At 40.6% G+C, this 15,460-nt stretch overlaps 1 protein-coding gene across 1 annotated transcript in view; it reads left to right on the top strand.

Moving 5' to 3' along the window:
• Positions 1-2,665: 2,665 nt before the first annotated feature.
• MRPS5 (mitochondrial ribosomal protein S5) overlaps positions 2,666-15,460 on the top strand; it is a 31,687-nt gene continuing 18,892 nt past the window's right edge. The window contains exons 1-3 of the mRNA XM_036752703.1: positions 2,666-2,805; positions 7,425-7,505; positions 11,281-11,418. Of these exons, the coding sequence (XP_036608598.1) occupies positions 2,742-2,805; positions 7,425-7,505; positions 11,281-11,418 (283 nt within the window). The 5' untranslated portion in view covers positions 2,666-2,741. The remainder of the gene's footprint in view (positions 2,806-7,424; positions 7,506-11,280; positions 11,419-15,460) is intronic.

The following is a 15,460-nucleotide window of genomic DNA, read 5'->3' as shown; positions in this document are numbered from 1 at the left end:
CTTTGGTCCAGCCAAAGGACCACAGGACATTTCATTTGCTGTCTCTGTACTTTTGCATAGGCTGGAATATACTCCTGCTTTACTTCCACCCCTTAGATTCCTTAGCGTCCTTCAAGGCTCAGCTCAAGTACCACATCCTAGGATGGGGTGTTTTTTCCTGATTTCCTTCAGCTGCAAATGCCTCCCTGCTCAAGTTATTTGTATATGTACATACATATATATTACGTCCCAAGAGCACATAAGCTCCTCAAAGGCATACACTATTTAATTTTTGTATCCTTAGTGCCTAGCACAGTGCCTTGCACATGGCTGCCATTTAATAAATTTTTATTGATTTAAATTCCCCCTAAGCATGTCACTCAAGCTTTTTGAGCTTCAGATTGTTCATCTGTAAAATGGGCACCTCATAGGATTGTTGGGAGGATCAAGTGAGACACTATGTGGAAGCAGTAGGTGGCTTTGGGGAGCTAAGCAGTTGTTTTTCATCCACTAAACCTACAGACCTATCTGAGCATGCCCAGACAGCTAGCTACCCGTGTATTGTTGAAGTTATGATTTTATTTTAAACTTGCCTCAGCACAAAATATGGCAGCTGTCATTAAAAAAGGAAAAATACTGTCCGTCCACCCTCTTCCTTTTAGTTCCTTGAATATTGCTGTTCTTACCAGGTTGGGATTTTGTTTCTAGGAGTGTCTAGATTCCAAATTTATTGACAGGCTTAAGTTTCCTCTCTCCTCCCCTTTTGCCCAAAGGTTCCAAATTAGCTTCAAGCTCCCAGGTTCAGCCTGAATCAAGTATCATGTCTCTTGAATACAAGGAACAATAATCTTCTCTTCATTTTTAAGTATCATATAAAATACAGGGGTGTATGTGGTATTCAGAGAGGACTAGCACTTGTGGTGTGAGGGCTTGCCAAGCCCTTTTCAGGGCTGCTCATCCGCCTTTGGAGTCCACCTGGAACTCAACTCTCACCTGTGACTCCAAGAAGCTCTAGCAAGTGCAGCAGCCATACCCTGGTAAAAATCTTCTTAGCAGATAGGCTAAACCAGGTTGGGCTAACCAGTTAGCCTCAAATCTGCTGGTGAATTAGGGAGGCTGAACACCCCAAGCGTGTGAAGACTTCCCCTGGTGGAATGGGCAGATGAGAACAATTTGTTCCAAAGGCCACGAAGGCAGCTGAAGCAGACACTATGAAGCGTTTAGATTTTGTTCAGATATTGAAGATTACAAGGTCGTTCACTGTATCTTGGGCCATTGATAGTTGTCTTGACTTTTGTCTTGCCACTGGACTCAGTGACTCTGGAGGAGAGAAGAAGGCTGACAACTTCGTACAACTTTGCCTCACTTAAATTCAATTCATGCACAAGTCAAGACATCACACTGTGATGTCATTGGTTCTCTTTAAAATGATGAACAACAAAACACAAAGCTTAGCATTTCTATTGACCATTAAGGTACAAATTGAACATAAGAGATGAACAAACTTGCCCACCAACCTAACCCAAAAAGGGACCAGATTTTGGTAGGAGATGAGATAGGGTGGTCACAGGTTTAGTTCTCTATTTCTGGCTAGTTCTTAGGGTTTATCTGTTAATAGCTCCTCCTGATAGCAGCTTGAGGTCCCTCCTTTTTGCAACTGTATTTGACTCCTTCCTTCCTTCCTTCTTGGAATCGTGCAATAGTCTCTGCTTGCTTGGAGTCTAGGTCTTACCCACCCTACCCCCATTAGAGTTAGTCACTCTGGGTACTTTGCTCTCTGCACCGGAATCCCTCCTGCTGGTAACACTGTCCTCCTGTAGACAGCTGCTGTCTCCACTCTGGGTCTCAGTTCAAGCCTTTCAGAGGGGCTCCAAAACGTAGTTTGCATCTGTAAAGTGTACACTCTAATGCTCTATATCAAGAATTCTTAAATTAGGGTCCCCTGATCCCTTTCTCATTCCAAGGCCTGCGCCTCCATCTGCCACACTTTATCGTTTCTAAAACAAGAATCATTACTACCCTTTTATTTTGGATAATGACAGCTGTGATCCCTTACAGCTTTATTTTCACTAGCCTTTGGTTTCTTTTTTAATTCTATGTATTTTATATTATGAATTACTATTCTAAGATGGTGTCACTAGATTGTCAAAGTGGTCTATGACACAAAAAAGGTTTTGCTTAATATTATCATTATCACCATCATAATTTATTATCATCATTATATACATATATATGTGTGTGTGTGTGTGTATGTATATATATGTATATATATATATATATATAGTATATAAATTATAATTATCGTTGACAACTGGAGGAGCCCGTACACGGCAGAATAAAAGGTGAATAGAAAGCACTGCCGGTATGCCAACTCACGTGGCTCTCCGCAGTCTTGGAGACAGATTTCAAAGGGACCGCGCTACCCTGTACTAGGTGCTCGTCGCCACTTCCGGTCTGTTCCTTCTAGTCAATTACTCGGGTCCTTCTTCTTTGGCCTCCATGCGCGGGGTCCTAATCTTAGCATCTTACTTGTAGTTGCCCTAAGATGAGCCAGACTGCGACCCTCCCAGTGACAGTCTCAGGAGTCCTAGTGGGGGTGGGGTGGGACTGCTTGATGGCAAGAGCCTGCGGGGAATGAGTGAGGGTCCTTCCGTCCCCGCCTCCCGCGCCTCCCGCGCGCCTCCCCAGAGAGACCTTTTCTCTCAGGCAGCATGTAGTCTACTGGGGGGCGGAGCCTGAAACTCTAGCCCGGCCGTGCAGAGATGGCGGCGACCGTGGTCCTGCGGGCCGGCAGCCGGCTTCCAGTGTCTTGGGTTTCGGGGACAGGTGAGGCCCGTTGAGGTTGGGCACTGGGCGAGGGGGAAGCGGGGGCAGTCGGGCCGCACGTGCTCAGGGTACCGAGAGAAGAAAGAAAGACCCCGGCATGAGGGGCGCCCCCCTCGGGGTGCAAGGCCGCTGCTTAGCGTATTGTGTCCGGTGGCAGAACCCGGGCTGACCGGAGGACACCGGCCGACCTGATCCCGTTCCAGCCCTTCTCGGGGCCTGCCGCTCCTGCTCGTTCTCTGGACCCCCTGGCCGGAGGACGGTGGGACGCCGAGCCCTGCCCGGGGCGGGCCGGGGTGACCTTGAGCCTGGCAGTGGGGGCAGGGCTCGGAGCTGTTAACCATCGAGGAATTCTATAATAATAACGCTAATAATAATAACTCGTGTCCGCATGACTTAAAAGTTCCCATTTGATTTTCACGGCAGCCTAGAAAGCAGTGCTTAGTCCCTCTGCGCGTAAGAAGAGCCAGGCTCAGAGACATTAAATGATAACACCCAGCGTCTTCCAGCTTGTCCGAGGTGGGATTCAAACTCAGGCCTTTCTCATTCCAAGGCCTTCGCCTCCGTCTGCCACACTTTATCATTTCTGAAATAAGAATAATTACTGCCCCTTTATTTTGGATAATAATGACAGCTAACATTTGTATAAGCTTACTGTCTACGCCAAGCCATTTACAATTATCTCATTTGATGATTACATATGAAATGATATCTCAGTTACAATTGCCTCGTTTGATCCTCACCACAACCCTGGGAGGTGGATGCTATTATTATCCCCATTTGACTTGCCCAGAGTTACACAGGTTGGAAATGTCCGAGGTTACATTGAAACTTGGGTCTTCCCTTCTCCAGGCCCATAGCTCTAACCATCCAGGCGAAGAGGGGTTAAGTGACTTACCCAGGGTTACACAGATTAGCTGTCTGAAGCTAGAAGGGGACTTCCTGACTCCAGGCCTATGGCTCCAACCATCACTACACCTAGTGCAAAGTATCCTTTCCTCTTTTTGGAAGACCATCTATAAAAACAAGGTCTCCTTGTTTTGCCCATTCATGTCTTAAAGCCTAACTTCCTAGTTATTGCTTGAATTTCTTGGACTTTCCCACAGATTTTTTGAAATGATTATCTTGTTAGCTGCTCTTATCAAAAGTAGCAAACCTGAATCTCAGAAGGATAAGTAAAACTGTTGGTTATAACATCAATGAAAGGTTTTTAGTATTTTTAGCAAATTTGTCAGCTTCATGTTATTTAGGGCAGGGATCCACCCCCTTTGAAATGTAATTTGGAAAGTTTCAGCCCTGGGGAGGGAAGCAGTCCTTTACTGTTTAAGAGTCTTCTTAAAAGCAGAGGTAGGAGAGGATGGCAGTAGGGAGGGGTCTTGTGCCTTACTTCGGGGCAGCCCTTGTCCAGTGCTTGATAGACATGTTCTGTTGTCACTTATCAAACTCTGATGTTTCTTCATTTTTCAGGTGGGTGTGGATGGAAGAGGGAATAAACAGCATTCCATTTCTCCTTCACATTGCTTTTAAAAACTGATAGATTTTTTGTAAATATTGGTTTGGAAAAGCATTGTTCTACTGGTTTTCCTGATAGTTTTGAATTCTTGAAGGGTACTCAAATAGTTTCACCATGTTTATACTTAATAGGGTCATAGATTTAGAGCTAGAAGGACCTAGAGATTATCTAAGCTAACTCTCATTTTACAACTGAGGAAACTGAGGCCTAGAGGTAAATGTCTGAGTTATGTTTTGTATAGCTGATAAGTAGTAGAAGGGGATCTGAACTGAGGTCCTCTGACTCAAGTTGAATTTTGTAGTCTAGCCTAGTTGGCTTTGCTGTTTCTCCCACGTAACATTCCATTTCCCATCTTTGTACAGGCTTCACCTTCCTCTCTAAAACTTCCTTTAAAACTCAACTTAGTTGGCATCTTTGACAGGTAGCCTTTCTGATCTCCTTAATGCCCTCGGCTCCCCTTCCGTACCCAACACTGCCTTGTTTTTATTTTGTATATACTTAAATATGTACTGTATGTGTTGTCACCTGGCATTCTTGAGGGCAGGGACTGTTTCATTTCTGTGTTTGTATCCTTATCAAGTACACAGTGTACACATCGAGTAGGATGTACATAGGAACTTCATGCATGTTTTTTGATTGATTAATAATTATTTCCTCCTCCAAAAGGTGGAGGAACCAGGAAGGAAAGTTTCTATTCTTCATCTGACCAATATGGAGAAACTGATTGCTGGGATGGAAGTAATAGGAATCTTGAGGGAAGTGACCTTTCCATCTTAGAATTTGTAATAAGGTGGGGGAGAGGACAGCTGGGCATAGTTTGACATATACCCTAGTTTTCAGGAGAGCAGATTTCTGTGGGTTCAGAGAAATAACAGGTCAGATACCATAGACTAAGTTCTATAGGGGAAAACAACCTGTAAGAGATGGAAGTAAAGAAAACAGTTTTGATGAGGACTAGAAGGAAAAATTGGCTGAAGAGATTGAGGTGGATAAACAAGTGACTCATTTGCTAACTGAAAAATGATAACGTGCGAACTATGGAAGCAAGGACAGAAACAGAGTGAATACAAAAATGGCACAATCCTGTAAGTGCTGCTGTTCTCAGTGAGCTGAAGTTGGCAAAGAAGGCAGAGGATGGCAGAAAAGTTCCTTTAAAAAAGCCAAACTGTACTAAGGAAAAGAAGAGTTAGGTGGATAGGACTTTGACAAAAAATTTATTTGATTCTTAATTTTTTTCTCTTTTCTTTGACATGTCCTTTGAACCGAAAAGATGGAAAAATGGCTGTTACAAAGTTACTACCTAAGATAATTAGGAATATAGTGAGATAACACTTGTCAGACATTAAATAGTATTTATTTATTTAGTATTTTTGGCGGGGGGAAGGCAGGGCAATTGGGGTTAAGTGACTTGCCCAAGGTCACACAGCTAGTAAGTATATCAAGTGTCTCAGGCCGAATTTGAACTCAGGCCCTCCTGACTCCAGGGCTGGTGCTCTACTCACTGCACCACCTAGACGCCCCAAAATAATATTTATTAAATACCTACTGTGTGCCAGGCTCTGGAGATACAAAGACAAAAGTGAAATCCCATTCCCTCAGCAACTTAATTTATATTGGGAAAGATATGTATATATGTAAATATATTCAATATTTTTCAAAATAAAAGAGAGACAGCATGGGATAGTGGATAGAGAGCTCCCCATGGAGTCAGGGAGAACTGGTTTCAGGTCTTTCTGATACCTACTGACAGTGTGAGCTGGGCAAGACATTAATCTTTTAGTGACACTGGTGACTTTCTGAAGACTCTAAGTTTCAGAGAAGATGCTGATCTGCACTGGTAGGGGAAGTGTCCTCACCTGGGAGTTTCCTAATAATGAAATTGCAGATCCAGATTAAGAAAAAATAATCCCGAGTATATACAGTAATTTTTTGGGAGAGGCATTGTCAGCTGGTGGAGATCAGGTCAAACCTCTCAAAAGGTGGCATTTAAGTTGAACCTTGAAAACAACTAGGGATTCCAGCAGCCACTACAAAGGCCTGGAAATGAGAGATGGTGATATAAAGAGAGAGTTATATGAAATTATGAGCAAGAAGGCTTGGTCAGCTGGACCAGAGAGTGTGTAGGGCAGGGATGTCCAAAATGCGGCCTCTGTGGGCAGTGTGATTTATGCCTACAAGCTTAGAAATTTACATAAATGCTTTAGTAAATGAAGCTGAGCTACTGCAGAGCTCTCACTAAAATGGCAAATCAAAATATATTGTCTGTTGTTTCAATAAAAACCTAAGGTTGGATAGCCTTGGTGTAGAGAATAGTCATGTAAGTCTGTAAATGTATGTTGGAGCTAAGTTGTGAAGGGCTTTGAATGTCAAACAGAGGAGTTCGTATTTGATCCTATAGTAGAGAGGCTCTGGGGTTTATGGAGTGGGGGGAGGGTAACATGATCAGCCTGGGGCTATAAGACTGTCGCATTGGCAGCTCTGTAAGGATGGATTGGAGGAGGCTGATACTGGAGGCAAGGAGGCAGAGTAGGAGGCCATTGGAATAGTCCAGGCAAGATTTGATGAGAATCTTAAGTAGACTGATGGCTATGTGAGCAGAGGGAAAGGGAGAGATATAAACTATAGTGGAAGTAGAATTGACAGTATTTGGCAACTGATTGCCTGTGTAGGTTGAAGGAAAGTGAGGAGTTAAGGAAGACCTCTAATGTTATGAACCTGGGTGGGAAAGATGATGATACTCTCAGTAGAAATGGGTAAGTTCAAAAGGGGGATAGGCTTTGGGGGAAAGATAATGAATTCTATTCTGGACATGTTGAATTTGCAGCGCCTACAGTATATCCAGTTAAAAATGTCCAATACACTGATGAGATTGGGGGGGGAGGACTGGAGCACAATATGGAGACTAGAACTTGAGTATCTGCAAGAAGGTGATCACTTGGATGCATGGGATCTGCTTTATTCACCAAGAGAGAAAGTTTAGAATGAGAAAAGGGCCCGTGACAGAGCCGCAAGGGATCTCACATTTAGGGGCCTTAGGATATGAATGATGATCTAGAAGAGGAGACTGAGGACTTTATTTTTAGCTAATTTTTTTTTATTTCTTTTTCAGGCTCTTTATGGACAAGGCAGCTTTACCCAGTTACCTTACCTGCAATCTCCAGTTTTACATCGAGGGTCCCCTCTTGCAATGGTGAGAAGTTCAGTATTTTTATTCTGAGCTTTGAGGATTTTTGTTTTCTTCTTTTGAAGTTGGGAATAAATGAAATAGGGCTTTCTGACAGAAGAAATGTCATCATTATTCATGAACAGACATGTTATTTTGGTCTTAGCTATTGATATGATAGACTCTTTCTATTGGAGGGGATTTTATAGGTCAAATTAAGCTCCACAAGTCCCCCCAAAAGTCCCTTCTTCACATAATATTCCTTCAGGTGTTTGAAAGATATTGAGCATATCTCTTTTTCTTTTACATATTTGAAGTTCCTAGATTCCTAAATCTTTCTTCGTGTGTTAAGGTTTTCAGATTGCTCATCACCAGTTACCCTCGCTAGCCTGTCTAGTTTGTTAGTGACCCTCGTGAAATGTGGTGCTCAGAGCAAAGATGACAGTACTCCAGGTATGACCAGTTCAGAGCGTAGGGGAACATTGCCTCTGTTTACTTGGCCCTTATGTTTTTAGTCTCTGAAGAACTTTGGAATTGATGGTGTGACATGGGAGACACTGGCACAGGACAGCCTAGCATGGCATGCCCTCATCAAAGAAGGCTCTGTGCTTTTTGAGCACAGCAGAATTACAGTAGCTCAAAAGAAACATGAGGTGTGCAAATTTAGAGAATCCATTCCAAGTGTTCCCATGGATTATTTGTGCCCAGCCTGTGGTGGAGCATTCTGAACTTGTATTAGTCTGATCAGCCACAGTTGGACACACTTAGTGATGTCATTTTGGCTTACTTCAAGAATGAAGGACAACAACCAATGTTTCTAGCATTTCTATTGACACTGCCACCACCCTGGTCCAGGCCTTTATCACCTCACATGTAGACTACTGCAGTAACCTGCTGGTGGGTCTGCTGCCTCAAGTCTCTCCCCATTCCAATCTATTTTCCATTCGACCACTAAAGTGATCTTAAAATACAAGTATAATCATGTCACTTCCAGGGTTCAGTAAACTCAAGTGGCTTCCTGTTTCCTCCAGAAGCAAATACAAAATGCTCTGTTTGGCATTCAAATCTAGGCCCCTCCTACCTTTCCAGTCTTCTTTAACCTTGTTCTCTAACAAGTACTCTTTGATCCAGTGACACCGGCCTCCTGGCTGTTTCATGAACAAGACACTCCATCTTTCTTCACTCCAGGCATTTTCTCTGGCTTCCCCCATGCTTTCCCTACTCTGCTCTGACTACTGATCTCCCAGCTTCCTTTAAGTCCCAACTAAAATACTGCCTTTTACTGGAAGCCTTCCCTAATCTCTCTCAATTCTAGTGTCTTCTCTTTGTTAATTATTTCCTATTTATCCTGTATATAGCTTGCTTTGTATATATTTGTTTTCATGTTGTCACATTAGATTTTGACATATTAGATTATCTCAAATTAGATTGTGAACTCGAGGGCAGGGTTTATCTTTTATCTCTTTTAATATCCCTGGCACTGAGCAAAGTACTGGGCACATATTAGATGCTTAATATATATTAATATATGTTTATTGGCTGATTTTATTTTTTAAAACTTTTGATTTTGTCCTAATATTTCTCTTTTTTTGGTCTTAAAAGTTGTTGATTTATATATGGTCCATTCTGATTTTCAGGGAGTCTGTTACTTGCATGAATTTTTCCACTTTCTGTTTTAAGCTATTTATTCTTCTAGTTCTTTCCTCCAGATTGTTTAGTTCATTTACAATTTCTTTTTTTTAAATTAATTTATTTTTAGTTTTCAACATTCACTTCCATAAGTTTTAAATTTTTTCCCCCTCCCTCCCCAAGACAGCATGCAATCTGCTATGGTCTCTACACATACATTCCTATTAAAACTCGTTTTCAATTAGTTATATTTCATAGAAGAATTATAGTGAATGGGAGAAACCATGAGAAAGAAAAACAAAACCAAACAGAAAATAGTCTGCTTTGCTCTGCATTCTGACTTCATAGCTCTCTTTCTGAATGTAGATGGCATTTTCTGTCATGAGTCCTTTGGAATTGTTTTAGGTCCTTACATTGCTGAGAAGAGCTAAGTCTATTAAAATCAGTCATTGCACACTGTGGCTGTTACTGTGTACAATGTTCTCCTGGTTTTGCTCACTTCGCTCAGCATCAGCTCATATAGGTCTTTCCAGGTTTTTCTGAAGTCTGCCTGCTCATCATTTCTTATAGCACAATAGTATTCCATTACATTCATATACCACAACTTTTTCAGCCATTCCCCAATTGATTTTTTTGTACATGTGGGGCCTTTTCCCATTTTTATGATGTCTTTGGGATACAGACCTACAAGCGGTATTGCTGGGTCAAAAGGTATGCACATTTTTATAGCCCTTTGGGCATAGTTCCAAATTGCTGTCCAGGATGGTTGGAGCAGCTCACAGCTCCACCAACAATGAATTAGTGTTCCAACTTTCCTATATCTTCTCCAACATTTATCATTTTCTTGTTTTGTCATGTTAGCCAATCTGAGGGTGTGATGTGGTACCTCAGAGTTGTTTTGATTTGCATCTCTCTAATCAGTAGTCATTTAGAGCATTTTTCATATGCTTATAGATATCTTTAATTTCTTCCTTTGAAAACTGCATGTTCATATCCTTTGACCATTTGTCAATTGGGGAATGACCTGTATTCTTGTAAATTTGATTCTATTTACAATTTCTTTTTTTTTTGTCTCTTCTTTCTTGTGGGTACTCTTATAGTATGTATAACCAACTCCCCCTTTTCTTTGTGGTTCTCCTTGTAGCTATTGTGGAGTTTCCCTATTTATCTGGGGTTATCTTGGGCATCTTTAGACCCATAATATTTCTTTATAGTCTTCAGTGTATCCTGGTTTTTTATATCTTCAATCTCAGTCTTTGATTTGGTACTTTGTATTAGGAATAATTTATGCCTCTTCGGTTCCCTTAGATGATCAGGCCCTATTTGCTCTTAGTTTTTATTATCTGGAGTCCTGCCATTGGCTTCCACTTCCACTGGTGTGATTGTTCTCAGAAAGTTGGCAGGTTTCCAGCCATCCTCAGTCATTCTAGTTCAGAGTGTTTTGGTCAGGACCTTCTGGAGTATCTCAGTTCAGAGTGTTTTGGACTTTGGTTTGGAGGCTGTTGTCACAGGTCTTACCTGCTTGGTCAGAGCGATCAAGTTCTTTGAGCAGTAGCCCTTTCTTTGCCTAGGTACAGAAAGCTGCAGGCTTCAGATTGCCCTAGAGGCTCTTTGGGTTGAACACCAGCAGGCTCCTCACTTGTTTACCCTGCCTGGTGTGGACTTTTCTGACAGAATCCCTTTCCCATTGCCAGGAGGCTTCTTCTAGCTGTCTTTTTTGTGTAGTCTTGGGCTGCAGAAAGATGCTTCCTTAATCCCTCTTTGGATTTATTGATATTTATTCATCCAAGTGCTCTTTGCATATCTTTTCTGCAGTATGTTTGTGAGAGCTGGGCTCCTGTAGGATGTGCAGGATCTTAACTGGGAGGCCCTTAGTAGAGCTTGAGGTCTGGAGAGTCCCACAGATTTAGAAAATGCTGCCTAGTTTCAGGCTGATAGCCTGGTACTCATTTTCCTATCTTGTCCATACATCTTTCACAAATACTTGACTATATTAGCTTCATCATTGAAAATTATTATTTAAGGTATTATTTGTGTGCACTGTTACACTGGAGCTATACAAAAGAATTATATGGACAGTCAGGGTTATATAAGGTCATCCGGTTTTAACATTTTTCATTGACAATATTAACAGTTGTAGAATGCTTCGATAAAGGTTTTGTTCTCTCTATAGGCAGTTTTTTGCTGCAAGGACCCAGGAGTCATCATAATTATACCAATTTGGCCCACGCCCTCCAGACTCAGTGTTGTATTTCTGCTCCTAGCAGATCGATAGGACAGCAACACAGACACTACAGTTTCTTCACCAAATGTAAGTATAACAAATAATATGTAAAAACTGAGAATTTAATAAGAGTATGAAAAATAAGATTTTCTAGGTCTTAGCTCTTCTTTAATTGTCTCACTTTGGGGTTATTTGTTTAAACCTATGCTTACGATCCATTTGGATGCCGAAGAGTGCATTGACAGGTGACAAAGTCTGCATGGCTAGGTTGTTGGAAAAGTATGTGAGAGGCTCTTAGCAAACCTTAAGCACAGCTTTGGTGCAGTTGTTTCAGATCATTTATTTTCTCTAGAAGTGCAAAGGAAGAGTCCTGGGTTCTTAAGAGAAGGGTAAGATAGTTTAGGTATGCGGAGAAATTTGGAGCACCAATGCTTTAGTCAAAATCTACCATGCCTCTTTTCATTGTTAGAACCATATAGGAGGATGAATATCCTTGTTCTATTTCCAGTTTTTGTAAAAACTAGGAGGTGCTGTGATAGTTAACTTGAAAGAATAAGCGAGAAGAGTTGGGATAGGAAAGAAATAGACAAATGAAGTATACTTATAATGATAACGCAAGTCAGTATGTGATTACGGGCAGCAGGGAGGTGTGAGGAGTCTTTTTTTACATGGGTTCTTTGAATTCCTGGGAATCAGATCATAAACATGTCCTGCCCAAGAAGGACTCTGCTCTGGGTGCTGGTGTTTTCCTTTTAACAAGTTCGGAATGCTCTGGATATCTGAATTTCTTGAGTCTCTGAGCTTCCTGCTTCCTTAAGCACTGAGTAGTCTGGATCATCGTGAGCTCTGGGTACTGGATTCTCCAGTTTTGAACTCCTAAAACTCACTCAGCTGGAGTAGCTATAAGAAGTCTTCCTTTAAAGAAAAAAAATGTCATGACTTAATAATTTGGGCTTCTTGGTATTTTAGGTCAGCTGGTAGGGAGGAGGAATATGATAATCAGGATGTGAAGAGGATTTGCATAAATGAATGACATCAATTGCAGGAGTTATTGAATGATGCTATCAGAATAATGGTCTAGAAGTGGCAATGAAGAACCAGGGATATGTTAGGATAAAACTGAAGCCAAGAAAAATGGGAGGTATTCTGGATCAAGGGACAAGCCCCGGCTTTTCTGGGGCTCTCCAGATATTAGTAGATGGTTTCTGCCCTATTTTAGAACCTGGAGTCACTTTGAAGTAATTTCCTCAGGAAATAACCTGGCCAAGTAAATTGGTTCCCATGGTGCCATGAGGCCTTTTTTGTGTTAAAGCTAACCTCTTGGGAGAGATAGCATTAGTCACAAATCACTAGAAAGGTCTTTCATTGCCTTTGTGTGAAATTGGGATTGAAGCTATGTTAATATAGAACACTTTAAGGAAAATAAAGACTTGTTGGTTTGTTGCCTTCAAAAATATTGCCCAAAGAATACCTTGCCATAGTGGGTGCTAGGAGAACTAAAACCTTAGTTGTAAGGCAATAACTTTACTAATTGATCACTTGTGCCTCCTTTGTATGTCTTTATTTGAAAAAAAAAATTATCGTATAGTTTGACATAAGATGCTTCACCCAAGACCCCTGAATAAACCTTCATAGAGAGTATCTTCTCCCAAGACAGTTAAGCAAAAGAATGTACTTTTGTTTACTATTCCCTAGTCAGTGGGCATCTACTTTGTTTCCAGTTCTTTGCTACCACAAAAAGTGTTGCTATGAATATTTTGGTGTGTATGGGAACTTTCTTTTTACTGATGGCCTCCTTGGAGTTTGTCTAGTCATGAAATCTCTGGGTCAGAGGGTCACTTTGTTTGCATATTTCCAAATTGTTTTCCAGAACGTTTGTACTGATTCACAGCTCCACCAACAATGCATCCGTGTGCTTATTATCTTCCCACAGTCCCTCCAACTTTGACTATGTCCATCTTCTGTTATCCTTGCCAATTTACAGGGTGTGAGGTGAAACCTCAGCATTGTTTTGAGTTGCGTTTTTATGTTAGTCATTTGGAACATTCTTTCATTTGATTGTTAATAGTTTTCAGTTCTTTTTTTGAAAAGTTTGTTCATATCATTTGACTACTTATCTGTGGAGAATGGCTTTTGATTTTATGTGTATATCTGTTAATTGTTTATGTGGCTTTTCTACCAAACCCTTTTCAGAGAAATTTGATTCAAAGATTTTTTTCCTATTCCACCATTTCCCTTTTTATCCTGTGTACATTAGTTTTGTTTGTGCCTTACAGTCTCGTGTAATCAAAGTTATCTATCTTTTGTCTTTTGTAATTGCCTCTATCCTTTGCTTGGTTGAGAATACATTTCCTGCCTATGTCTCAGAGGTATTTGATCTGTCTCTCTAATTTGTTGGTAGTATTCCATTTAATATTAAGGTCACATATCCATTTAGAATGTATTATGGAAGAAGATATAAGGTGCTGGTCTAATTTCTACCAAACCGTTTACTCATTTTAATAGCAATTTTTATCAACTAATGAGTTCTTTCATAAGTAATTTCTGTTTTCTAGTTTATTGAACACTAGGCTGTTGTTTTCCTTTATTTCTGACTCTTTTATATGGTCTGATCCATTGCTGCCTCACCCCAACCACTAAGTGGTTTTGATAACTGACACTGCATAGTGATTATTTAATGCTACCTGCACATGAGGTAAACTTTTAGTTAATGGGTATCAAATGTTGATGTGGTTGTAATCTGCCACTGACAACTTCAGAACAAATTCAGAGTAGGTGTCATGGATGTGCTTCCTGTATTTGAATGTGGAATATATAAATTGGAAGTTAATCTTTGAGTCGGATTTAAGTGTCATATCTGTTAGGTTTCTCAGTTTTATTCATTTTGGTAAGTAGAATATAAGAAGTTGATTTTCAAAAAAATCTGCAACTTAAAAAAAATTGCAACCAGAGAACTCAACCCTATCATTGAGAGAAAGTAGTCTCGAAGAATTGAAGTGACTTAATCTAAGGTCAGACAATTGAAATGGAGGGATCTAGGACTCACACTCCCATCTTCTCACTCAGGAGTTCTTTACCCTATACCATGCCTCCACCTTCTGAGTGAATGAAAATTAGGTTAATCAGTGACAGGAGATAGTGAAGGGAATAATTATTGTAAAGTGGCTTTCATTTCAATTAGGATAGAATTTTAGATTTGGAATTGGGATGAATATCAGGATAACACCTCAGTGTTGTTTAACATATTTTAAATACTAAAATAAAATTATTCTTAATACTTTAAATTATTAGTTATCAAAGCAAATTAATTCATGAACATAATAGCAACTAAAAGTTTTTATAGTATATGAAGAAGACAACAAGTAATATTGTTGTAAAATGCAGGGGGTTAACTTTTTGTCATGATGTAAAATGTAGATCTAAACACAGTTATTTTCTGAGTTTTTTTTTTTCTGTCAACCAAAATGTACCTCTTTTGGGGAAATATCCTTTTGTTGATATTTAGTGATCACAGAGGACATTTTCATGGTACAAAAAAGGCAGAACTAGTATGAAAAAGATAATATGCAAATTTGTGTTTCTCACCTTCATCTTCCCCTTTAGCTAGCTACACCACCCTTCTTATAATCCTCTACAGCAGCTCTCTCTTTATATACCTGAGAAAACTCTCTTTTCTACATCTCTTTCCCTACATGCTAATGAACAAAAGCATGCTTGACATACATTGGGTCAGATGTGGTCCAGGTGAGCCAAGGCCTCAGCAGCTGCAGTCGAGTTGGTCAAGCATACATATGTCCCGCCCTGTATCTTGGTCACCATCAGGAGCTACAATACGAGGTTAATAATTGATGCCAAACTTGAAGTCAGTTGGGTACCAATCCACAAACTGGATGTTGCACTTAGTCTTGGTAGTGATAGTGGCAGCATTGAAGTCTTTGGGAACCATGGTACGACAAGCAGTAAGCTATGTATTCACCATAATTGAAAGCCATGCTTCACTGTCTTGTTGACTGGCTTAAGGGGAGCATTAGTGATCTCTGAATTATAATCAGCTGCTTATAGTAGACTTTCTCAGCGGATGTCACTGGGGCATACGTAGGCAGAGGAAAGTGATGTGCAGATTGAGTAC

The sequence above is a fragment of the Trichosurus vulpecula genome, chromosome 3 (assembly GCF_011100635.1).
Source record: "Trichosurus vulpecula isolate mTriVul1 chromosome 3, mTriVul1.pri, whole genome shotgun sequence".
Taxonomy (NCBI): Eukaryota; Metazoa; Chordata; class Mammalia; order Diprotodontia; family Phalangeridae; genus Trichosurus; species Trichosurus vulpecula.
The sequence above is the reverse complement of the archived record's forward strand: the minus strand, read 5'-3'. Positions and strand labels throughout refer to the sequence as shown.